General features: G+C 40.7%; 2 protein-coding genes across 3 annotated transcripts in view; one reads left to right on the top strand and one right to left on the bottom strand.

Moving 5' to 3' along the window:
- The first annotated feature begins 26 nt into the window (after positions 1-26).
- TFB1M (transcription factor B1, mitochondrial) overlaps positions 27-26,485 on the top strand; it is a 31,201-nt gene continuing 4,742 nt past the window's right edge. For both annotated transcript variants that reach the window (XR_013998974.1, XM_081139639.1), the window contains exons 1-5: positions 27-241; positions 1,734-1,885; positions 10,496-10,604; positions 12,131-12,282; positions 17,407-17,526. Coding sequence is in view for 1 of the 2 variants with exons in the window: in XM_081139639.1 (XP_080995765.1) it covers positions 109-241; positions 1,734-1,885; positions 10,496-10,604; positions 12,131-12,282; positions 17,407-17,526 (666 nt within the window). In the remaining variant the exon portion in view is untranslated. The remainder of the gene's footprint in view (positions 242-1,733; positions 1,886-10,495; positions 10,605-12,130; positions 12,283-17,406; positions 17,527-26,485) is intronic.
- CLDN20 (claudin 20) lies at positions 19,669-20,331 on the bottom strand (the record flags this gene model as incomplete). The annotated part of the gene is made up of 1 exon (XM_081140421.1): positions 19,669-20,331. One exon carries the CDS (start codon positions 20,329-20,331, stop codon positions 19,669-19,671), a length of 663 nt encoding a protein of 220 aa, XP_080996547.1.

Here is a 26,485-nt window from a genome sequence, read left to right as displayed (position 1 = left end):
CCGACCAATGAGGTGGGCCCGGAGGCGGGCCAACGTGCTCCAGGCCCCTCCTCCGCCGGGTGCGTCCGGAGCCGCCGCGGACGGCCCCGGTGAGGTTCCTGGAGGCTCATGGCGGCCTCCAGGGCGCTCAACACTTTCCGTCTCCCGCCGCTGCCCACGATTGGAGAGATCATTAAGTTGTTCAGACTGCAAGCGGCGAAGCAGCTCTCCCAGAATTTTCTCCTGGACTTGAGGCTGACAGGTGGATGCCTTACCATGCCCCGGGCTCGCTGCCCCGCGTCCCTGGGGGCTCGGGTCGCGGGCCTCGCGGGCGTCTTGCGGGCGGGCAGGTGCCCAGGGTCAGGCACAGGTGTCCCGCGGCCCTCACCCAGGTGCTTCCGCCGCTCGGTACTAAAGACCGCGCCCCGCGGGCGCGTGGAACGCGTCGTGCGCTCGCGGAATCCCGCGCGGGCGCCTGCGGGGCTGGTGCTGTGCTTTACGTTCCTCGCGCAGACCGGCCAGTTCCCAAGGACGGGCCGGATAAGCAGCCCGCTTCTCAGCAGTTGTCGAACATCAGATATTGGAACGAACAAGACTGCTTTCACATTCAGAATTTTCTATGCCGCTATTTAAAAACCCAGAGTTTAAAAAGTGCTGACAGTCTCCATTTTTACCCCTAGACACCTAGTTGCTGGTCAGTGCGGCAATGGCAACAAGTTCCTAGATCACAAGACCTGCAGAAATTGAGATTCTTGGTCATCTTCAGTTAAAAGCTAAATTCAACAGTGGAGGTTTTTAAGCTTTGCAAACATGCAAGTTGATATAGAGAAGTGATTTTTTTTTAATTAATCTACTTTAAGTTAGCAGACCTTAAGAAATCATGGAAAAGTAGATTATAGAGGATTCAATGCAGTCAGTCATCACTCTGAAAAAACATACAATGGGCTGGTCTTACAGTTATTAAAACCCAAGCAACTGGGCCTCCTGGCACAGTGGAAATGTAGTCACTGAAACATGCCAGCACTAGTTGGCAGCGTTCACTGACGCTGTATTGTCCCATTTTTGCTTCTGTTATTTAGAAAACTGACTTTTGTAGGCTTAAAGGAAGAAAGTCTCTCAACCATCCGAAACCAGTTTTGTCTGTTGTGCAGGGAGGGACTCAGCACCCACTGGCCATCTGTTTGTCATGGGTGCTTCATATGGTTTTTCACAAGTCCTCACAACATGCTCACTAACCCAATTTAACTCCTCTGAACGTTTCATGTTTCTTGTCTGGTTCTATGGGCAAGGTCATCTAGAAAGCAAATGGAAGAAGAGAAGGGGCTCCAGCTCAGGTGTGAATTCTAAAGCCAACCCTTCCTCCGATACAGACCAAAGCCTCTCAGAGGGAACAGAGGCGGTACATCAAACACCGGAATTATGGAGTGAATTGAATATTCTCATTTTTACAAGTGGAGAGCCATGCTAGTAGGCAGTGGCTCTGCCCTCAAACTATTCAGGCACATTCAGAGACAAACGCCTTCAAAAAGGCATGATAATCCTATTTTGTTAAAGGACTGGTACTTTTCAATAGTGTTGTGGTAGAACAAAGAATGGCCACTTTGTGTTGGTTTAGGTTGAGTTAAATAGTTGGATTAATATTGTATATAAAGGATTAGTTGATTAACTAATGGATGATAAGAATTTCTATTGATTTTTTAAAAAATTCCATACATCAAAATTCACCAAGATAACTAAAATTTTCTTTTCTCCAGATAAAATTGTGAGGAAAGCTGGCAATCTGACAAATGCGTATGTGTACGAAGTGGGCCCTGGGCCAGGGGGAATCACCAGATCCATCCTCAATGCCAATGTTGCTGAACTTCTGGTGGTTGAAAAGGACAGTCGCTTTATTCCTGGACTACAGGTGAGATACTTAAACTGTCTTTTAAATACCCAATTTAGATCTTTAGGCCATGACTAAAACCCCACGGTATCCAAGGGTTAAATAGGTTGCAGATCCCCAGGCCCCATTCCAGAGATTTCGATTCATAGTCTGGAGAGGCCTAGAAAGCTGCATTTTTAACAAACATCCCCACGTGGTCTGTTGACCAGGGTTGAATAAATCTGCTAAAATAAAAATGCTAAACCTTATAAAAAAAAAATCTAATATCTGTGCATATCATGGCTCATTCCTTTAAAAATAAGTAAGGATAAATAATGGTAAGAATGACTCAGCATGATTTCTGAGAACTTCATTTAGGTTCAGAGAATCATTTGTACAAGCAAAAGAGAAGACATTGGCTTTTAATTGAGAGACCAATTATTAAGCTTAGGCATTCTGGAGAAGAGAATTTTTTAAGTGAAGGAATGGTACCAATGTATGTATAGATTTAAGATGAGTGTGAATGATGTGGTATGTGCATCTTCAAAATAGTACTATAATTTTATGAGAAATGTTTGAAGGAACTGGACACATTTCAACTAAAGAGAAGCCTTGAGAGGGAATTCAGAGCTGCCTATCAAAGGCTGGTTTTGATCTTCTCAAGGAAAGAATTAAAACAAATAGGTGGAGGAAGGCAGATGTGGATTTAAAATAAGAAGGGACAGCCCTGGCCGGGTGGTTCAGTTGGTTAGAGCGTTGTCCCATGCACCAAAAAAGTTCACGGGTTCGATTCCCAGTCAGGACACATGCTTAGGTTGCCAGTTCAATCCTGGTCAGGGCAAGTACGGGAGGCAACCAGTCGATGTTTCTCTCTCATCAATATTCTCTCTCTCTCCCCCTCTCCCTCTAAAAATCAGTAGAGACATATCCTCAGGTGAGGATTAAAAAAATAATAATAAGGGACATACATTTTTAAAACATTGGCAAACAGTGGAAGAGGGATCTTGTAAAGGGAATTCTTCATCAGGGCACTTAATGACTGAGGAGCCTTTGATTCCTCCCTATTTTATTAAATAATACATTTAACAGGGAGGAATCAAAGAGCCTTTAGCAGTTTATTGCTAAAAGAGCATTTGAAAGAGCCTTTAGCAATTTACTACTTGAGTTCAGTAGAATAGTTAAATTATCTGCATTATTATTTTCATACAAGAGGAAACATTGGTTTAAAATTAATACATTCTAATACTTACTTGTATGTGTATTACTGGAAAAATGTTTAATTTCTGCCAGAACGGTTTGAGAAAATTTGTTTGAAAATCTAGGACTTTGTATGCATGTATCTGATTTTTTTAAAGAAACCTAGTGACTTTTTTTCTTATTATTTTGTTATATTCAGTTTTTATGTTTTAAGAAATTTTATATTTACTCTTATTTTGCTAGTCTTCATTGACAGAATTGGTTTCAGATATATAACTTTATTTTGGGATATTATATGGTGCATATCCTTGATCAAATGTGGAATTCAATATTGATTTTTGTTTGAACTGCTTTCTTATTTTAAGAACTGTATCTCAAGTGGAGATGGAAGTGTGGATATTAATTTTGGTGAGATCATAAGGTGATGAAAAGAAACTGAACAACACGAATAATTCCCTCCAGGTTTAATCATCTAGCCCTTTCTGGACACACGGAATACTCATATGATTTTTTTCTCTTCTAGAGACTTCTTAACCCTGAATCTCACCACTGTTATATGCATTTCGTTCTCATTAGGAAGGTGGATCACATTTCTGTTCATCCCCATCTTAGTTCACATATTCTTCTCTCTGATCTCAACTAAAGATCTTTGAAGACAGACCATTTAAAAGACAGCTGCACCCTTCTTATCTCAACTGTCCCTGCACTCCTGGCCCTCCTTGTTTTATTTGTCTCATTATTTACTGTCATCTGACACTGTCTCTGTGTTCTTGTATATTTGTTGTTCCGTACTGCACATGCACCGTATTTGAGGGCCTGGCACATAGCAGGTGCTCAGTAATGCCTCACATGGTGAAGAAAAAGGTTGGCTGTGTATCTATCTGATTAACTGACTATATGTAGCATTTAACAATGAAAGTGAATAATTGTGTAGCATTGATTATCAAAAAGTTTTTTGCTCGTTTTCTAAATATTAGGTTAATTTCATGGTAAATTACTCTGCAGAAAATGTTTATTTGACTTCTTATCTGTTTTTGTAGAAGAAGCAAAATTCTTAGTGCCTTGTGTGCAGGAAAGGAATTTGCCTTAAAAGGAAATGTTGGGAACTAATATTCCAAATAGACTTCTTTTTCCTGTAAAGAATGTTTCAATATGTAAAACCACTTTCCTTTAGAAGTACTAAATTAATCATAAAACTGAGTAAAGGCAGAAGGAGAGCGATCTATTTTAAGGATTCCATTTTAGTGACTTCTAAGCTAATAGAATGACTTTTCAAAGAAATTGTAATAATTTATAAAATGCCTTCTAGTTGAAAGTATGTCATTTGTAGCTTAATTCAATTCTTATAATATTATCATGAGGCAGCTTGGAGGAAAGAATGTCCTGATTTTGTAGGTCTCACTGTCAGCATGTTGTAAAGTAAGAAAACGTTGCTAATGTGGGAAAGCATTCTAGCACAGTTTCATGGCAAGGAACACGGACTTGAGAGTCAGACTCTGGGTTTGACCTCGGGCTCTACCATTTACTAGTTGTATAACCTCGGGCTGGTGACTGACTCTTTGTCGCTTTGCTCACAGAATTGTTATGAGGATTAAATGAATACCTCATACGTAATAAGCACTTAATACAGTTTTTGACATAATTAATCCATTAAATTATTAACCCTGTGTGTCTTGTACACCCCTGCTAATTAAGGATTGATCAGGAGACTGCTGATCTGGAAGGAGGAGTAGGAGGGGAGTGATGCCATTTCCCTGGAGCACTAGAAAATGCTCAGTGCTATGGAATCATTGGGCTTAGAATTTCTCCTACACCTTCAGCGTGTTACACAGCTGTAGCTCTTTGTTTTGTTAATTTTAGCGGTTTACTGAAGGTGTGGGGTCTACGTCCTCACACATCCCAGCGTGTCTACGCATTGCACCGCTTCAGTTTCCGCACACAAGCTCCGTCATCTCCTTGCTTCTCCCTGCCTGGCCTTGTGCTCATTGTCATACTTGCCCATATGTTGTAAAGCCCACAATACAATGTCGTTTTTGTTTCAAAAGTCGATTCTGTGTTAAAGACATTTAAGTAAGTGAAAATTCTTACTTACCCATGTGGTCACTATTTTGAGTGTATTTTTATCTAGTATCATTTTCCTCTAATCTGAAAAACCTTTAGCGTTTTGTGTAGTGTGAATCTGTTGCTGATGAACCTTTCAGCATCTGTATGACCGAAAAGTTTTATTTTGTCTTCATTTTTTGAAAAACATCCTAGCAGTGTTCTTTCAGTCCTCTTAAGATATCACTCTGCCGTCTTCTTGGGTTGCTTCTGACAGGAAATCTGTCATCATTCTGTCTCCTCCTCTGGCTTTTTCTTTCTGGCTGCCTTTGAATTTTTCTTGATCACTGGTTTTGAGCAGTTTCATCATGATGTGCATTGGTGTCCTTTTCTTCATGTTTCTGTCCGTGGGTTTCATTGAGCTCCTTGGGTCTGCAGGTTTTCCCGTGCTCCCTGTTGTCCTGTTTTTATTTAAGGCACAGAGTATATCTGGTCCCTAATGTACATCTTGTCCAGAGTAAGAAGTTCTAGGATTCTTCTTAACTTTTAAGTTATATGCTTATTTTGTGGGATTTTGGAGATAGGAAGGCATTGATTATTGTTAGGATTGCCTCTGGCTTTATAACAGGTCAACAGAGTGATGATCATTTCTACTTGATAGACAGGGTGGAGAATCAAATAGGCTGGTGTTCAAATCTCAGGTGTGCTACTAGAGGTTGTGACCTTGAGCTTTTTGTTGAATCTTTTTTAGCTTCAGTGTTCTCATCTGGGAATAATAGTTATCTTTGGTGGTTATTGCAAGGATAGACAGGGATTTATACAGAGAGCCTGGCAAGTAAAGAGCCTGGTGTATTGCCAGTAGCTAGTCAATGGTTGCTATTATAATTATTCCCCTTCCCATCATCTGATAAAGGGACATAAAATATAATATAGTCATCCTGGCAAAAGGAGCTGTTTTTAATCAAAGATAATAACATTTTGAAATTCTTTTATCTCTAGCAAACTTTAAAAAAGGAAGATTGCTTGACTTTCTGTTGTGACATGATTACATATTTTACACATGTGACTTATTTGATATAGCTACAATCATATTAATCATAACAGAACCAACAAGTAAACAAAAGATAGCTTACAGCCAAAGTGATTTCCTAGTCCACCTCAAACTCAAGGTGCAGACATCGTGCCCTGGCCGGTGTGGTTCAGTAGTTAGAGCATCGACCTGCGCACCGAAGGGCTGTGGGTTCAATTCCCGGTCAAGGGCACATACCTGGGTTTCGGATTCATTCCTTTCCTCCTGGTCTGGGTGTATGCAGGAGGCAACCGATTGATTTGTCTCTCTCCCATCGATGGTTTTCTCTCTCCCCCTCCCTCCCTCCCACTCTCCCTGAAAAGCAATGGAAAAAAATATCCTCAGGTGAGGATTAAAAAAAGCTCTAGAGATCAGTGCTAGAAGCAGACCTCTGACGGCAGCAAGAAGTACAGTTATTACTGTGGCAGAAAAGCTATAAAAAGCAAATATAAAAATGGGGCGGGGGGAAGCGCAGTAATAAGGGTCATAACCATTGAGGCCATTACTCTACCGGCAGAAATGGAAAAGTCGTCCAGGAAAGGGTGAAACTGGGTTCATTGTACTTGGCTTGAAGAAGAGAATTGTGCAATATAGTTTAGAAAGATATCCATATGTAAGTCTTTTTAAGAAATGTTAACACTTAAAGGAGTAAACATTGGTTAAATAGGAAATTTACTAAATCAAACATCTAATTCCTTCATGAGGCTGAGCAAACGAGTTTCTACTGTACCTGTTCTGGTCCTGTTTAAAAAGCAAAGCAAGCTGACTTAGAAATCATGCCAGAATCTTCACCCTAAGAAAATTCTGTTGTAACATCTTGAATTCCTTTTGAACAATAGCATTAGTCTTTTCTATGTTTTATATATAAGAATAAAATTGTATTTTCACCTATTATATTCCCTATTACAGATTTTTTACTCTCATATATAGTTTGCCTAACAGCTTTGCCCAGCCTTTATTTCAACAGTATTTGGATTCCTGCTGTGTCAGGAAGGTCGTATCACTGAGCCGTGTGACCAGTGCTCAGCCCACTGTGCAGTGCTGGCTGCCGTAGGCCCCTCACCGTGAGACAGTAGCATAAAATGTGCAAAATGGCTGTTTGATAGTTTTTTGTTCTCAAGGAATTTATAATTGTACCTAAGTTCCAAGAATTGCATAACTTATTTTGTCATCAAATTACATCACCAACAAACTGCCTAGGTGGCCCATGGTTACTCGCTCCCTAGAGAAAAGTGTGCGCTGAGACCTTGACTTGTTAGGAGGGATTTTGAGATCACCACATGAGGGATCCTTCCGCTTTTGCCCTCTCCTTTCAGTAAAGGCATTCTCCACTGTGTTGTGCCATGTACCCTTTACAAAACCCAGCACCAGGAAAAAACAAGCATTTTCTCTCTTGGAGACTAGGTATCATTCCTTACAATAGGGAGTAGGAATTCCATAATTCAGTGCGTTGGTCATGAGAGCTAACACCTCTAGGATTGTCAGCTCTCACAATTCACATGTCTACTTCTCCTTTTCATGATTTGGCTTTCTGTTTCCTACCTTACAGCCTTATTTAATGAATCCTTTTACTCTAAGCTTAAGTCTCATTTTCGAAGAATATAGGATTGAAAACTAAAATAAAAGTGATAGGACAATTTGGGAGTGTCTATAAAAGGACCAGTTTGGCTGTGATCAAGTGCCTGTATTCATAGTCCCCTGTGCCGCAAGCACATGAGGAGGTAATACCTCTGGGGTTTTGAAGTGTAAGGCAACAGTGATATTCTTGAAGGGCTATAACGGTTGATCTGTCCCACTCCTCCATCATCCCAAACATGATAATGAAAGCATTTTTCTCTCTAAGTGGTTAGTTAGAAAGTCTGTGTCATTCCTGAATATCATCAGGTGTTTAAATGGCTGTCGTCTATAATCATACTATCATTTTAGTTTGGGGAGCACTTTCCCCCATAGATGCTCCAGACCCTTCACCTATAGCTATGAACCCCAGCATTCATTCCTTCTGCAGTGGGAAGGCAGACAAAGGAAGATCAGGTGACTGAGTAGTCATGGAAGAGGTAGATCTTTTAAAGAATGAGAGGATTTGGTTTGACATTCACCGACTTCAGTCTGAAGTGGGGTCCAAAAAATATATAATAGAAATGTAACTTTAAACCTAGGAAAGGAAGGTGAATGTGTGTTATATCAGTTTCCTGGTATGCAGCTGTATCAGTGTGGAAAAAATTAACATCTCAAACGTGGTTGAGTTATCAGTATGTAAATTAATGCCAAAGCGCCAAGTTTACATTGTTTTGTTTTAGTCTTAATTACTAATTACTTAATTACTTTCTATATATTGACATCATGAAACATAGGCTTTTAGTTCTGCCTCTTAGTTTTGGGTATGCTAATTTGTTTTGTTTTAATTATGTGAAGCATAATTATAGAAAAAATTCTAATGTTCTTTGTTGATGGTAAATGCTATCATTAAATACACAGTTTTTATACAGTAAGAGCCTGTCCCATAGAGAGCTATCTCCTTTTTTATTTATAGGATATTGAGGTTATTACATTTTCTAAGATTTAGTGTCTGGAACTCATCAAATTAAATTTTAACAAATTGTGGTAATTTAAAATGATCCATAAGTACTTCAATATCAGAGATACACAGTTGTTTTTGCTGAACTACCATGACTAAATATATCAACTGAGATGATTCCCAAACTTAAAATGTTTAACCATGCCCGGCCGGGTGTGGCTCAGTGGTTGAGCATCGACCTAGGATCCAGGCGATCGGAGTTCAATTTCCTGTCAGGGCACATGCCCGGGTTGCGGGCTAGACAGCTGATCAATGACTCTCTCATCATTGATGTTTCTCTCCCTCTCCCCCTCTCCTTTCCTCTCTCTGAAATCAATAAAGATATATTAAAAAAAAAAAAAAAAAAGTTTAACCTCTCACCAGTATAGGCAATTGAGCTCTGTATTTCTGAAACATTACTTGTCTAATTCTGCCTGAGTTATCAGTGAAATAAGTCTTTGCCAGTTAATTGACCTTACAAATTTGTGGAACCCAAAATCTCAAGGCTAGGACAGGAAGTTTCCAGCTTCACAAAAAACTGAGTGCCATCTGGTCACCCACTCTGTACTTTTGTAACTGCAAGGGACATTAAGGTAGATAATGGGTGCTGCCCGTAAGGAGCACACCTTGTTATGGGGAAAGAACCCCGTAGACACATAATTGTGACACAGGGCTTTCTAAGCGCTACGAAGAAGCATGTGCAAGGCACAGTGCTGACCCAAAGGTGGTCCGTGTCTTCTCTCCGGCTTCCATGCTGCCTCTTACATCCTTCCTCCAGTTGCCTGGGTTAGGCAAGGAGAGAGTTAGGAGAGAAAATCAGCTTGAACTGAGCTAAAGAAGCAGGACCAGGGGGTGCTCGGGGCCAGTGTCCCCTGAATTGGAGCTGAGTTCTCTGAGCTCCCTGGGCTGAGTCTTAATGTGGAGTCAAGTTCTGTGTTGGATGCAGGGGCACTTAACATGATGCAGCTTTGTAGCCCGCCGAGCCTTCAGGCTCTCTTTAGCCAAGTCCCAGCACTGTAGCAGAGTCAGAGCGCTTCTTAAGGAATGGCCCTGAAGAGGGGAGAATGAAGGTAACAAAGCAGAGGTGCTTCACTTCATTCCCCCTTATTTTCTGTTTCTTTTTTACTCAGAAAGATTGAAGAACGAGGAAGGAAAGCACATGGTTAGAAGGTAGGAATAGGCGGGGATACAGGATAATTCATTAGATTGGAAGTGCCTGTGGATCAAGAATATTAAGATTAGCCATGCTCTGGTCAGGGGAGTATCTGAGTTCCCCTGCAGCTTGTCCACGACAAATGACTTTCTCCCTGGTTTGAGTCTGTCCATAGATTAAGTTAAAGATCTTGGTAAAACATAGAATCCCGTATGTAGAGTTAGGCTCTAAAGATTTCATTGAATTAAGCTCATCTTATATGTGATTTACTCGTAATTCGCAGTATGTCATTATAATGCTTAGTCTCTAATTTAAAACTTCTAAATAGGAGTTGAGTTTTTGCTAAATCCATACAGAAATACAAGTCATTCTGAGGGTCAAGATTTCGTTAATATATCATTTGTGAAATGATAAGCTATTTTTATACTGTCATCTATTACTGTCCCTAGTCATTCATATGTTGAAAGTGAAACACACAGTAGGCTATTGCGGTGGATACCGTGTGCTATTAGTTCACTCATGGTCACTGTTAGTCTCTGGCTTTTCAGATTGATTTAATCACAGATTTGAAGTAAAAAAAATAGTTTCAGTATTTGCCCAAGTGTATGAGCTCATTTTATTGACCTTTCTGTGAACTAGATGCTTTCTGATGCAGCACCTGGAAAACTGAGGATAGTCCATGGAGATGTGTTGACATTTAAGATAGAAAAGGCTTTTCCAGAAAGTCTTAAAAGACAGTGGGAGGATGGTAAGTGACTTTGGATTGGTTTTCTTATTTTTTGTAATTATTTATATTAGAAATATTTATATTATTATATATCACAAGTGTTATTATATATTTATATTAACAGTTTTCTGGACATTGCCCTGGCCGGTGTGGCTCAGTTGGTTGGGCATAACCCCATGCACCTGTGCACCGAAAGGTTGCTGGTTCGATTCCCACTCAGGACACATGCCCAGGTTGCAAGCTCGATCCCTGGTAGGGGGCATGTAGGAGGCAGCCAATCAGTGTCTCTCTCTCACATCCGTGTTTCTCTCTCTCTCCTGCCCTTCCTGTCTTTCTAAAAAAATCAAAAAAATATATTTTTTAAATTATCTGAACAGAATTAATAGAGAATATGTATGCATTGTGATTTTATTCTGCTTTTCCACTTTTTTCCAAAATAATAAAACTTTAGTACTTAATTCTAATTTATTTGTCTCATTTTTCAAAAGTTTTGGGTTCTATTCAAATAAACTTGTCATTTTTATGATGCCACATACAGATGGGGTGAACTGTGAGGTGTTACTTTTTCCAATTGGTAAAAAAAAGATATGTGTTTTGGTGAACCAAGTGACACCCAAACCTTTCTTTTAACTTCGTTTCCATTGTCTTTCACACTCAGTGACCAGCCAGGGCAGTCTTCATTCACAGGTGGTGGTTATTGAGAACTTCTATGTTCCAGTTCTTTGGAATACATAGGTACATAGGCTGTTTTTTGCCTATAAAACCTTTCAGAACTATTGGAGGGGCAATGTTTCCCCTCTCCACCTTCCAACATGCCATTCTCTTCTCAGCACCCTGCCTTCATATCCCTGCCCCTGCCCCACCACAGTGACCTCCTGATTGTTTCCAGCCTTATGTGACTGAGTTCTCCCGGCCTCATTTGCCTGCTACCTACTCTCTTCTGGAAGATTTCTCTGCTCCCTTCTTCCCTGATACCAGGCCCTCCTATATTCCTCTTACGTCGTTGCGAACTTTCTCTATTCTTTGCTGGTGGTTATTTTATCACCCACCTGTTACATGTTGTTTCTGAGATGATTCTTCTTGGGCGTCTTCTCTCCTCCATCTTCTCTCCTCCTGCTGCAGATCTGCCTCAATTACTCTCCCCCTGTGGTTTCACTGCCACCTGCATGTCGCAGATACTTGCAGCTTTATATCCAGACTGTGTTCCCTTCCTGGGCATCTGACCCTCTGGCAGGTTCCTCTGGGTGCCTTATAGGCACCTTGATCTCAAAGTGATTCTTTTTTACCTTTTCCTAAGCCAGCAATCAGGACTTTCACTGACTGACTGAACATTAATTAGGTAGAATTTTTTTCCCTTAATGATTCAAAGCTGATTGTGAAAAACATTGCTTTTGAAGAATTAATGGAGTGGAAAATACTCAACCATACTGTTTCATATATTTTTATTTGATACTATTAATATTTAGTTTGACTTTATGCTTAACTAAAATTGTATTCAAAATACATAGAGGAAATCATTTCAAGTTGGTTTTTCTCCTGCCAAACAGATCCTCCAAATGTACATATTATTGGAAATCTGCCTTTTAATGTTTCAACTCCGCTGATAATCAAGTGGCTTGAAAACGTGTCTCAGAGAGATGGGCCTTTTGCTTACGGCAGAACCCAGATGACACTGACTTTCCAAAAGGAAGTGGCAGAGGTGAGTTTTAATTTTTTTCTGGCTATTTTATCACATGAACAAATTCCAAAACAAAATAGTACTGCATTTTTATCACAGAATATGTTTTCTAAAGTTAATACTCCATTACACACACAAGAACCCAACAACAGCGCAACCAAAAATTAAGCATGTGGTGGTGGCCAATGTGACTGCTGTCAGCTCTCCATGCAGAGCAGGAATGACATGCTGCCAGCTAAGAAAGCAGAGCGGTGAACACAGGATGCACATCCACCGCGCGGCTAGGGAGAGACGGAGCCCGTGCGATGCATGATGCACCGATACACGGGAATTAGCATACAGTGTGTTATCACTGATGTGTTGAACTTAATAGGGTCACAGTTAAAGAATGTCATCATCAATTTGGAGCTGAGAAAGGGCAGAGGGTGTCTCGCTATTCAGTATATAGACTTTCACCTCGGCCAGGCCTACGTGCCCCAGCTGTTGTGTTCCAAGTGCACTCTCTAGAAAGGAAACCTACAGGGTAGGCAAGGGACCTGCAGACTATCAGTGTTTTTAAAAAGTTTTGTTCTGACACACAAGGACAAAAGAGTATGTAATGTGTATGTACAGCTTGACGAAAAGAACACCTGAGTCCCCGCCACTCAATCAACCTAATTAAATTGCCAGCATCTTTGACACGCATGGATGCCTCATTCTGATTCTGTCTCCTACCCGCCACCTACTCCAAGGTAATCAGTACCGTGAGTGTGGGCTTTATTATCTTTTGCATAGTCTATCTCACAGATTCTTGCATATAATTAATATACTTTAGTGTTGTCCACTTTTGGACGTTACACAGGTGGGTGCCTGCAGCATGGGTCCTGTTTACTCTGATTCACTCCTGTTGCTCATGACTGCAGTTTATTTGAATAGCGACATACTACGTGCTCTTCCACTGTCATAATTCATCTGTCCCTCCTCCTGCTTTGGGACCCTGGGTTCCTTTCAGTGTTTTCTTATTACAAACAGAACTCCAAAAGTTCTTATGTTTACGTTGGCCGGAGCACAGTGGCACGTAGAAATGCGGACTGAAGGCCTGCAACTCTCCACCCTCGCTAGATAAGGCTAAGTTGTTCTTGAAAGTCATTGTGCCTGTTCATGGTCCCACTAGCAATTCGTTTTGCTCCCTTTCTTTTCAGTACTCACTTTTACCAGAGTTGAATTTTTTTGCTAATCTGGGGAGAAGGGTGTGTCATTGTGGTTTCATTCTGTCTTTTGCAGATTTCTAATGAAATCGAGTACCGTTTACATGTTTATTGGCCGCTTGGGTGAGCTCTTTTTTGTGAAGTGCTCCAGCTTCATATGCAATTATTTTTCTTTAACAAAAAAAGTTGATTTCAGTTAAATTTTAGTATGAATATTGAAAAAAGAGTTTATATTGAGCCTATAACTTAAGGAAAGCTTTAGAAGTATGGGTAACACTGGCCTGATTTTCACATTTTGCAAGTGGAAGTTTCGGCAGGAAGACACAGAGCATCATTTTCTTACTCACCCTCTCTCTGCTCTTGACACTGTCCTATTTGAAATTTTGTATTTTAGCCACAGAAAGCACTTTTAAACATTTTCTTTGCTTGGCTTTGTGAGTTACAAAACAAATGAGCATGGTCCTCTTCTTTCTCTCTAGGACTGCAGGGTCTGAATGTATGAATTCAGCTCACACACATTAAGGGACACATAGGTAGTATAAAGCTACAGCCATAAAATAGAACCAGGCTGTGTAGCAATAAATGAGACCTTGACAAATCTCATACAACCTCATTTTATAGATGATGAAACCGAGGCTCGAAGTAATTTTATGTTTTCCGAAAGGTCATGGAGCTAGTTAAGGGAAAGCTGAACCTGAACTCAGGTCACGTGTTTTCTGCTGAAGTCATGATATTCAGCTTCTCCAAGTGGCTGGACCTATGGTCTTTTCCTCCCAGGTCCAGCATCAGCCTCTTCATCCCCTTCATCTCCAGCGGACCCTGGTCACATCCCCAGCAGGAGGGAGTCACCTCTTCATTAATTATGTCGTTCTGTGTGTCCCTGGTGTGTGGCCGTTTCACTTCTCAAGTATAAGCCAATTTTTCTTACTTGTGCTTAAAATTATTTTAGATGAATAAGGGAAAAAAAGTAGCACTGTCCTTGCGAATTCTTTGACCCTTTTTTTCTTAGACTAAGTCAGAATGCTTTTAAAAGCTCAAAGGTTAGGTATTTCCTCTTAGTGAAACATTAACTGGTTTGGGTTTCCTGGCCTTCTGCTGCAGTCATCTGTCTTCTAATGAAGGTTGAATTTTTCAGAGCTTTACCTGTAATATACATATCACAGAAATACCAGTTTGTTCAAATGGTTGATGAACCACTTAACTCTTGTGCTAGCTTTTAATGAAGCCCTTTGCAGAGCTTCCTGGTCTGTGGCTTGGATTTTTCTGTAATGGGTGAGGGCAGATATGTGTGCTGCTTTCTTCTAAATTAAGCCATGTGGTTCACATGTTTTCATCTCCATATCATGGCTACATTTGCTACAAAGATTGGGTGGGTCAGGTTAATGGTCACGACAGCCCCTCCCCTGGCAGGAGTGGACACATAGCATTCTTCTAAGTGAAACAGACTGACGTGTCTCGATATCAAATTAGCTTACCCTCCGTGCCTCACTGGTTTGCTTTTTGGTTAAAGTGACTTTTAAATCTCTTGAATTCATCTGTGGAAACATACATTTCAGATGTAAAGTGACAATTTGGAAGAAAGTGCAGGATGAAATAACTTTTAAATCTGGGCATTTCTTTTGCCTTATGATTATGTTCATGCTGATTTTAGTTTTATATAACTGCTTTGAATTTTTCCAGCTTGCACAATGCATTTTCAATTAATTTTTTACCAGTGGTAAAATTAAGCTCCTTTTTTTCAGTGAAGGACTAGAAATATTTTTGACCGCTTGAGCCATGAGCTTATTCTTTAACTGAAATCTGTATTTCCATTATTTGTCTCTGTGTTTTTGATATTGGCTTAAGAATATGTATAATTATTGGTTTCACATTTTAGTCAGGAAGAGTTCATTGTATCAGATACACTGTAGCATCTCATCACTTGTCATAAACTCAACTTCCCAATAATGTCAACTGTCCAAATGCAGGCAAGAGCCAGATAATATAAAATAAAAAGGGATGAGATGAGGAGTGCTTTCTGAACAGATAACAAAACAGATGCCACAAAGTCTACAGTCAACTTGGCCTATAGCATGTTTTCACAGCATCTCAGATTAAAACCTAGTTTTTAATCTTGCTTAAGGCAAAATCTCTTATAAACCAAATTATGTGGTTTTCAAGTGCACAGCAGGTTAGAATATACAATGGAATAAAGACAGTCTCTTCAATAAATGGTGTTGGGAAAATTGGACAGGTACATGGAAAACAATGAAACTACACCACCAACTTACTCCATACAGAAAAGTAAACTCAAAATGGATAAAACACTTAAATGTAAGATGTGAAACCATAAAAATCCTCCAAGAAAACGTAGGCAGCAAAATCTCATCTCTCTCTCTTAGCAATGTTTGCTGATACATCTCTTAGGGCAAGAGAAACAAAGGAGAAAGTAAACAAATGGGACCACATCAAAATAAAAGCTTCTGCACAACAAAAGAAACTTTCAACAAAATGAAAAGGGAGCCCACTGTCTGGGAGAACATACTTGCCAATGACACATCGGATAAAGGGTTAATATCCAAAATATATAAGGAACTCATACAACTTAACAAAAGAAAGACAAACAATCCAATTAAAAAATGGGCAAAGGACCTGAATAGACACTTCTACAAAGAGGACACACACATGGCCAAGAGACACATGAAAAAATGCTGAAGGTCACTAATCATCAGAGAGATGCAGATTAAAACCACAATGAGGTATCACTTCACACCTGTCAGAAACCTACCATCAACAAATCAACAAACGACTTGTTGACTTGTTGCTGGTGAGGGTGTGGAGAAAGGGGAACCCTACTGCACTGCTGGTGGGAATGCAGACTGGTGCAGCCACTATGGAAAACAGTATGGAGGTTCCTCAAAAAATTAAAAATGGAGCTTCCTTTTGACCCAGTGATCCCACTTCTAGGAATATATCCTAAGAATCTTGAAACACTAATCAGAAAGAATATATGCACCCCTATGTTCATAGCAACGTTATTTATAATAGCTAAGATCTGGAAACAGCCCAAGTGCCCATCAGTAGATGAATGGATAAAAAAGCTGTGGGACATTCACACCATGGAGTACTATGCAGCTGTAAAAAACAAGGATCTCTTACCCTTTGGGACAGCATGGATGGAACTGGAGAGTGTTATGCTAAGTGAAATAGGCCAGTCAGAGAAAGACAAGTATCACATGATCTCATATGTGGCATCTAATGAACAAAATTAACTGATGAACAAAATAGATCCAGAGACGTAGAAGCATGTAACAGACCTAGGGATCTCAGAGGGAAGGTGGGGGTGGGGGAGTGGGTGGGGAGAGATTAACCAAAGAACTTATATGCATAAATGCATAACCCATGGATTCAGACAATAAAATGGGGAAGGCCTGGGGGTGGGCAGATGCTGGGTAGAGGGGATCAAGGGGGTAATAAGGGAGTACATCTGTAATACTTTCAACAATAAAGACAAATTTAAAAAATATTACCTATAATGTTGCAGTAAACATTCATTCATACACGCATCTCCTTGTGTAACTATATAAACTGTTCTCTAGGATACTAAAGTCTTAATGGTAAACCTCTAAAGGATCATGGGGTTTACTTTTCAGCTTTACTATGTATATTGTCAAATTACGGTCCACTGTGCTTGTGCCAGTTTCCCCTCCCACAAACAGTGTGTGAGTTCCTGTTGCTACCAGTACTCACCAGTACTAGGTTCTACCAGGTTCTTTTTGGTGTCACTTAAATTGTTCATCGTATGGATATGAAATTGTATCTCTTTGTGGTTTTAATTTGCATGTCCCTATCTTGTCATGTAGTTGAGCATAGTGTATGGTTCCTTTGAATTCCTCTTATATTTTCTATTAGTTGTTTATCTTTTGATTATGATCAGGCTGGATTAATTATTTACTGAAATTCCTTTGTCTTTCCATAGAGACTTGCAGCCACTACGGGAAGCAGACAGCGCAGCCGCCTGTCTGTGATGGCCCAGTACCTCTGCCACGTGCAGCACGTCTTCACAATCCCAGGCCGGGCTTTTGTTCCCAAGCCCGAGGTGAGTCTCTGCTCCTTCGTTTCACTGTGCCAGAATTCGGGCTTTAATGGTATTCCTGCTCCTTGGAGGACGAATCAGGAAATTGTCTCTAGGGTGTCGTCTTCTGTGCAAATGGTACCATAAGTTTTCTCTACCTCTCCCGAATAACAACCATAAAAGTCACAATGTGAATAAAAACCACGGTTCCTGTTCTCGTTTCTCCCCCTACTTAGAATGACCAGATGTCCAGTCATCCATGTTGCCCCGATGGTGGCAATATTATTATTATCACTATTATTACCATTTTTGACAGTTATGTTATCTCAGTATAAAAGTTACATTATGTAGTCATCCAATCCTCAAAAAAAGAAATCGGTATTTTTTGTGTGGTTTCTGTTAGAGACTTCTAGCTAAAGTTACATCAAATGTTATTTATTATGAATGTTTTTCCATTTCTTGGAGAGATCTTATTTTAATATTACTGAGAGTTCAAAACACTCCTATGTGTATTTAGGAAGAGAATATTCCAAAAGTAAATAAAAATTATTTTTGAAGTAAATATAGACTTATATAGAATATGTAAAGTAAACTTTTAGTGTGGGACTATCGGATAGATAGGCTGCATATAAAGCCAGTCACATTAAGCAAACTGAGAGAACAGTATAGGTGGAAAAGCAGTCCTCTCCCATGAATCTGCATTAAAATATTCTTTGTTAGAATTATTTTTAAAACATTTGTTTAGAAATACTTTGACCATTCAAAAGGAATGCATACTTTACACAGTCATTTAAACTGTTTCAGTGATCCCCTTTCTGACCTATATATGGACTAGCACCTTATCGCTTTAGCTATTCCATTAACAGCTGATGACAAGCTGAAGAAGAGTGTGACGACCTACTGAGTAAAATAGGCATAAAATATTCTAGGCTCTAGTTCTCACATAAAAGGCATTCTTCCCCTTCCTGAATTATTAATATACAAAGAAAGGCTCCTTTTCCCCATTTCTATTACATTGTGAGCAGTCACCAGGCTTGAATTAGCAAATTATTAGAAACAACCATGTGCAGTGTTTCTTTTGCACATCAAAGAATCCAGTTTTTATTTGCTAGTTAAAATGTTTGGAATACATAAGATAATTTAACTCAAATTTTTAAAAGCAGTCTTTATACTGTAAAAATTACTTGCACATCCACTAACTCATTGAAGCAGCTCATTTATAAGAGAACAGCAATGCTTTTGTTAATGTGGATCAAACTGGAGAGTAAAATGACAGCTTAAAAGTAACCTTTATGTCCAAATACTAACCAGTGAGAGAGTAAAGGAGCGGGGTGAACCTAAGTTGTGGGTGAATGACTTAATCTGGAGAAAGGAGAAGCCTATTGCTGGCAGCAGAAGAGGGCCCTTCTGGAGCCTGTTCAGACAAACTTTCTGTCATCACTGAGCTTTACTTAACTGCTCTGGAAGTCCCAGAGGTTTGAGTTTGGTTTGGTTTGGTTTGGTTTGGTTAGGTTTGGTTTTGCTTTGCTTTCTGGCCTTTACCAGTGTTTTTCCTTTAGTTCTGCCTCATCTTTGAGTGTCATCTTCTTGGCTCTTACAAATGTATGTAGATATTTTTCTAAAATGAAAAAAGAGACAGGGAGGTTCCAGTAGGTGGGGAGTTAGGGCGGCTGGTTGGGCAACGTCGGAAAGAAGTGGTTAGCTCTTCTTTCCCTAATGTGCTGTCATGCATGGGCTGGAAAACAGAAGCCAGTTCCTGTGGGTCACCACCCAGATGGCAAAGGCAGATGATCCCTGGATTTGTGCCAGGGCAAGGTGCTTCTCACTCTCGGCCATTTAACTCTTTTATAAAGTTCAATTAAGTACCAATTTGGAAAATGGATTAGCAGGTTATCTTATAAAGGAAAAAAGGCCATCAATATAGGCCTTATTAATATAGTCAGACCCTCTTCCAATTATGACTCTTCCAATTATTTTAAGAATAATCTTAAAACAGATATTGTACGTGCGAGTTTGTTGGCATTTTAAATGACGTTGCCATTGTAAAAGTATTTAAAATCCTTGTAGACAGTTAAGCATAATTCTGATATATATATATTTTTTATCCAAAATAAAGACAAGAGTCCCAGCAGGCACCTAAAAGTTCCATGTGTGTCACACAGTGATCTACACGTAATCCCTCAGGTTGTAAGCTGAAGTGCCCTCGAGCTTTGCGGTGGGGCTCTGCCGCTGCTTGGGCGGGAAGAGCCAAGCCTCTGGGTCCTCCTTCCTCATGCAGGAAGTGCAGAAAATCGCGCCAGAGATCAACAGCAGCATGGCCGCAATGAACCCGATGTAGATGGCTCCTCCGGGCTCAGGTTTGTTGCTCTCTGGGACTGTCAGATCCAGAAAGTTTGCGATGATCTCCTTCGTATACCACACAGTTGGTATTATCCCAGAGATCCCTGCAGACATGAGACAGATGCCTCCAGCGAAGGAAGAGTGACTCTTGGTCTCTCTGTCCCCTCCTAAGCGAATGCATTGCATTCCCACCGTGGAAGTGCAGATCCCTAGAGTAGACAGGACACAAGCCAGGACCATGGTGGCCCGCGCAGCCTGCACGTGGATGGGGAGGGTCAGGACGGAGAACTTGAGGGTGCAGCTGAACATGCCGGTGCTGTAGCACGTGCAGTCCATCCACAGCCCCTGCACCTGGATGATGGACGTGATGATGTTGGAGCCCGTGTCCAGGTTCACCATCCAGTTGGGCAGCAGGGTGGCTGCCAGCACTCCAGAGACCCCACAGAAGGCCAGGACAAAAGCAAGGAGCTGGAGGCCCGTTGAGGGCATGACCTTACTGCCAGCTCTGTCCGCCTAGAAAATCCCGGTGCTCAATTATGACGTCTGTTGGTCAAAATTATAGCTGTTTCTGTGCAGTGCAGGACCAAGTAACAGGCTGGGGAAGGAAGACAAATTGAGGGAAAGGAAGATAAACAAAAAGGCTCCCGTGTGCCTCGGTCCCGCGGTGGGTGCGGCTGGTGCTGCCCAGGGGAGAGGCCCACACCAGGCCTTCAGAGGTGCATCCTCCGGGGCGACCAGGCGGCCGTGCCGGGCGCGTGGAGGAAGGGGAAGAGCTGTCCACCATGTTCTTTTTAAAACTTAACTGTGGTGCAGTTGTCTGTAAAGTGGGCCAGTACCTTGTGAGCCTTGGGCATACCAGATTCCAGCTATAAGGTCTGATAACGAATTTTAATAGCATTATAGCTTTTTAAAATTTATTTTGTCTTTAATTAAAACACTCTCTAGGTAATAAGAATAGTTTAAACCCACCCCTTAAAGATGATATAGTAATATATTTTAGAAAAGTTTCAAGTATTCAAAAAATAGTTTTATAGACAAGTATTTATTTAGTGCCCACTGTGTCCCAGCACATGGCCCAGGTGAGTGGTGTGAGGAGGAGAGGAAAGCACTGGAAAGAGGTCTGTCACCTGCAGGATTACCCCACATTTCTAGTTAATAAACATTTGCAAAATCCTTACCTAGGGTGGCACTTCTTTCACTTCGGGTACGAGGTGCTCAAAAGCGCAACAGTTAAGCTCCTCACCGGAACAATTAAGCTTCTGTGCTTTGCTGTGAGAACGTGAGATCCTTTCTAGTCGGGACCAAGATCCTCCTGACCCAAATGCAGCAGCCCGCTGCAGAACCGGTTCTCCTGACAGGTCCGAGGCAGGGACATCGACTCGAAAATACGAAACAAATAACCACATCACTGCTTGTCTGTGAAAGGGGCCCAAATATAATTTAGCACTTTATTTTTTTTAAGAGGGAAAGTTAGCGCTTGCTTTGTGGCTTGGCTGGGTTTTAATGGGCAGTGCTTATTGCCTTCTTTGAGAAATTTAATGGTCTCTGAAGTACAGCAATACTGGCTTTTTGTGTTTCTAAATTAAATTTGGAACAATGTGTTCTATCATGACTCACATATATTTGACAAAAGGCAGTATGCATGGGTCAGATCTCGGCTTTCCAGACCTCTCAGTGCCTCAGGATCCTCTTCTGGAAACTGGGAAGATTACAGCACCTACATCATGGGGTTAAATACATCAGTACATTTTAAGGGCTTAGAACATTACCCCCATAGAAAGTCATCAATAAATTATAATTGTTATTAGTATTTTTGTTTATTTTCTATCATATGACAAATAAATGTCATATGATATTTATTTTCTGCCCTTTGGCAATTTCCTTTTTCTCTTCCTTCCTTAGGCTGATTTAACTCATTGGCATAGAATCTTAGAGCTGAAAGAAACTGTAGATTGAATCTTGTATTCCACCATTTTTCAGGTTAGCCTATTTAGATGTTAAATCACCCAGTGCCACACAGGTCTCAGCAGCAGATCGTCAGTATACAGATCTTCCCTTCTCTTCCCACCTCACTCCAGCCTGGACCTTTCGCGTTACCCTAGTACTTCTGGTGAATTCTTCCCTTGGGTGCTTCCTGTGGGAAGCTGGGAAAATGCCCCATCTGAAGGCACAAAGCACCATTAACTATCAGCTTCACTCATTCCCTTTCCCACCAAAAATTTAAAAAAAAAAAATACTCCAGAGGGTATCAGTTGGGCAAATGGCTTAGCTTTGGAGACTCACCCAGGAGGTCGACATCTGGCTTTTGTGCAGTGTCTGATGGTTAATACAGGCGTGTATAAGTAATCCTAAGGATGCCTATACAAGTATGAACTTTTCTATACTCTGACATTGATTCTCTAAGAAGTTAAATCCTGGTCTGTCAGAATCCCATTGTTCTACTTTTGTTCATAGTCTTAAAATGTGAAAATTAAATTTTAGAGGATTTCCCCGAGATTTTGAATTCTTAAGAATCAGACTTACTATAAGGGTCAGATGCCTAGGCTTTGCCTGCCATCACAGTTTCTCTCTTTACATACTGAGACCAAAATAGAATGAAAGTAAAAGTTTCTAGAAAAAAATGAACCCCATGTTTATAGTTTCATAATAGCTGCCTTCGGATGTGGGCGTAGCACCTCAGCCAGCTCACTAAATTACTCCCTTCCCAGATCCCTTTCAGCTTAGGATTCTTTAGAGAGAGACTGCTGTTAGCATTCCCTGAGAGCAGCTCATTTCTGTCTTTATTTTTACTCTGGTTGAGTAACCTTTATGCATTGATCAGTCTGTGCTCAGCTTCCCAATTATAACTTTTTTTCTCATTAGCCAATACATTTTATGAATTTCAGTGTAATTCACACTCACAGACAGCTTGTTCCTCTTAATTAACAAGTACTGGCAGTGATGAATTACAGACAGTCGGAATCAGCGTAAACAATGTGACGCTGCATTGTTAGCACAGCGCTGGTCGCTTACTGTTGAGTATCGGGCTTGAAATGCTTTCTTCTGCAGAGAGAACTTAGGCAGAAAGATCTGTTCTCCAAAAAGCAGGTCACTGTTCGGTTTCTTTTGAACAGTACATTGGTGTCTTAGCTATAGTGCTATGAAATCTTGGTTTTTCCTCTCCGGCCGCAGGCATGATAGGGTTTGTGGCCTGTTCTCTCAAGTTTCTGTCGGGGAGAGGGTAAAGGCGTACTTTGTTTCCATGGTCCTGGTGGTAGTGGAGAAACACTGACAGTAAGCACACTGAGCTCTAAGGGGAGAACTCTCATGGTTCCAAACACATCTCGTTCAGAACGGAACCTGGGATGTTGCATTTGTGAACTGTCCCCCAACAGCAAGTCTAGAGTGGATGGCATTAAAGAGTAAAGTCTGTTTTCCAGACAGGACTTATTTATATCAAAACTAATATTTAAGAACGGATTTACAACTTAAAATTCAAACTAAATGGTACTTTAAGAGCTATATCTAAGTCTCTAAGCTTATAGCAGCTTCCCATTTTCCATACCTTTTTCCGTAGCCTTCAATGTCTTAATTCCCTTTGGTCGGTCATCTTCGAATAAGCCCCAGTGAGGTTTGATGGAGAGACACCACTTGCAGGAGGCTCGCCTTACAGCTTCTGAATACTGTACTAGTGATAAAGCTCCAACAAGCTAACTTGCAGATAGCACATACAGAGCAGCATAGAAATTTGAGAGGGAAAACTGCTGATGGTGCTGGGAGGTAAATACCAGGTTCTCCATCTCATTTTTTGAGCTGTGGGCGAATTAAGAAAGGAGAGGCGGGGAAGGGAGGGAACTGTTTTCCCAACAGTACTTGTTGAAACCTGAAAGCAAAAAGTGCTTGTGTGCCACGTCCGCAGAGGCGGAATTATTTGGGTGCTCACAGAAAGGCTTTTCTTCTTTTAAGGTTATGTTTCATCCACAGTTATAATTTATTCTTGAATTTTTATCTCTGTTGGAAGGTGCAGTTTATTATTTGACGTCCCCAATTATACACTAAAGAATATGGTCTGAGATATTTTTAACTAGACTGCTCTGCAAATGACAGTAAGACTATTTTTACCTTTTTATATTCTGACTTGTCTGAAATCAGGATTCACAAAATTGGTAACTTTCAACATAAACATTCAAAAGGCAGTTTTAAAAATATGTATGTATATATTTTTAAATAAAAGAAACTCCTGCAGCAAGTGTTGACTAGAATTTTTATCAGCAATCCTACCAGAATGCGGGGGGGGGGGGGGGACTGGATTTTCTTCTGTAATTCCTCCACTGAGAAAGGTTTCTGGAGTGAAATTTAATATTAGAAGTGATAGAAACTGTTATAAAAAAAATTACATCAGAATGATGTGATGAAACATATTAGATGCAACAGTGAAATCAAATATTGAGATTCTAGGTCATGAATAACGGTACAGACATTACACCTCTATCTATCTGGGTTCTCATTTTTTCCTTCCTCAGTAATTTCACTTCCATAAACTATAAATTCATAGCCACTGTATAAAAAGGGAGAGAATTTTATGCTTGGATTGTTAAAAATTTTAAACCCCTGATAGCCATGTGAGATGTTAGCCATTTCTTTAAAAGCAGTGAGTAATAAAATGCATGTTTCACTTCTCTGGATTTTTTTGTTTGCTGTTTTTTTGTTGGTTGGTTTTAATAAATCTTTCTAAGTCTGGCATTTAGTAGGATACTCGAAATCTAATGCCGGTGGATTTGCTTTTCAGCTATACTATTCTAATCATGTTATATAAACTTGCGTTCTTTTAATTCATGGGAATATAATAAACAGTTCTTCGTATAAATGCTGGATGAGGTAGAGTTGAATTTCAGGCACTAACAGGAGCAGCATGTTGTTACTGCTGCATCAGAAGAAACCCCCCAGAGCCCTTGAGTGTCTGGGCGAGTTTGGCTCCTTGCCAGAGTTGTTGGTGCAGACTCACCTGTGCTGAGGCTGACGGATGGCGGGTGAGGGACCGCCCTGCTCTGTCTCTGACCTCCACCATAATGCAGCTAGCCTAGGATAAATGACGTGAGCATGCTTTAATGTACCTTACTATTTTCAAAGCGTTTTTTATTATTCTTCTGCCTTGATACTTATCCAATATGAACTGCCCGTTTTATAATGGTCAAGTTCTGAAATTCAAACTACTTCTATTAACTACAGACCTTTAATCAGGCATAATTTCTTATATAAAAAAGGATCTGGCAAGTAGAAGTATATAGAGAAATTATGTATTTCCAATGTGGACAGAATTAAAGGGAATTAAATTTTTTAAGTCCAGAGACTTCCCTAGATGAATGTTATCTTAGTGTATCTTCTCCTCAGTTTATGTATCTTCCCTGGCTCCCTCCAAGTTGTATACCCAGTTGCCGACGTGACATCAACCCATCACGGACCAGACCGAGCTTCTGGCCTTCCCACTCCAGGTCCCCCAAGTTTCCCCATGCCCATTAGTGGCAAACTCATCCTTCCACTTGGCACGCCCTGGATCTTAAAAGCATCCTTGATTCCAAACCCAGCTTCCAGTCAACCAGCCAGTTGTTCTGGTGTACTGACAGACGGAGTTTGGAGGCTCCCACTGCACACGGAAGCCTTTCTGTTTATCTTCCTTTCCCGCAATTTGTCTTCCTTTCCAGCCTGTTACTTGGTCCTGCACTGCACAGAAACAGCTATAATTTTGACCGAAATTACAGGACTGGCAACATTATTAGGAACTGTTACCTGTGTACTGACTTCTTTTTTGTAATCAAATCCTTTAATAGACTTAAAATCCAGGAAGGAAAAAAAATGGTTATAATTTTAAATAAGCATTCAATTATAAGTAAAAAGCATTTTTATATCTGTTGCCATAGCCATCAAGTGGCTTTCCAGTGGTTTTGGAGAAAGTGGGGCTCCATCATTCAGAGTTACCCTGAGAAGTGCTGTGGGGGGCAGGGTAGGGAGGAGGTGGTGAGGGTAGAGATTCCCAGAGAAGCGGGACACAGGACTGGAGGAGCCCTTTTCACAGTGAGCCTTACAGAGTCCCCCAGTAAGTGTAACTGTATTCGATTATGAGTGGAAATTTTATTTTAGCGGCAACATACTGTTAGCCAACTAGGTACCAAATTCAGACTTTAGAAATCTACTCCTACAGTTTCATGGGGTGCTTGCTCTACTCAAGATTTTAAAACTTTATTTAGGCAAACGGTAGGCATTTCCTATATTTGCAAACACCAGCTGCATCTCAAGGGGATGGGACCAGGCAAATAAAGACGAGGCCAAGTGTCTGAACCCGGGGAAGCTGAAGTGGCGGGTTCTGCACTGGAAGGGTGATGTGTCAGTCCCTGTCTCAGTAGGATCTGAATGTTAGATTTTGATATTTTGTGGGTTTAGGGTTAGGTAGAGCTTGAATTTATCTCATATTTTGCTAATGAGTCTTTTATCTGGAGACTGGCAGGCGTGGGGTGATACCTGGTAACTGGAAGAATTCCTTTCTGAACCAACCCTGGGTAATTAGGGGGAACCGGATTGAAAGGACTGAGGGAGGTGAGTCACGGAGGGTGGCAGAGGAGAGGTAGGGCCATGGGGAGTTACACAGAGTGATTGGGTCGGGCAAAGT

The sequence above is a fragment of the Miniopterus schreibersii genome, assembly GCF_964146895.1.
Source record: "Miniopterus schreibersii genome assembly, chromosome: 6".
NCBI lineage: Eukaryota > Metazoa > Chordata > Mammalia > Chiroptera > Miniopteridae > Miniopterus > Miniopterus schreibersii.
Note: the sequence above shows the minus strand (reverse complement) of the source record. Positions and strands in the feature narration are given on the sequence as shown.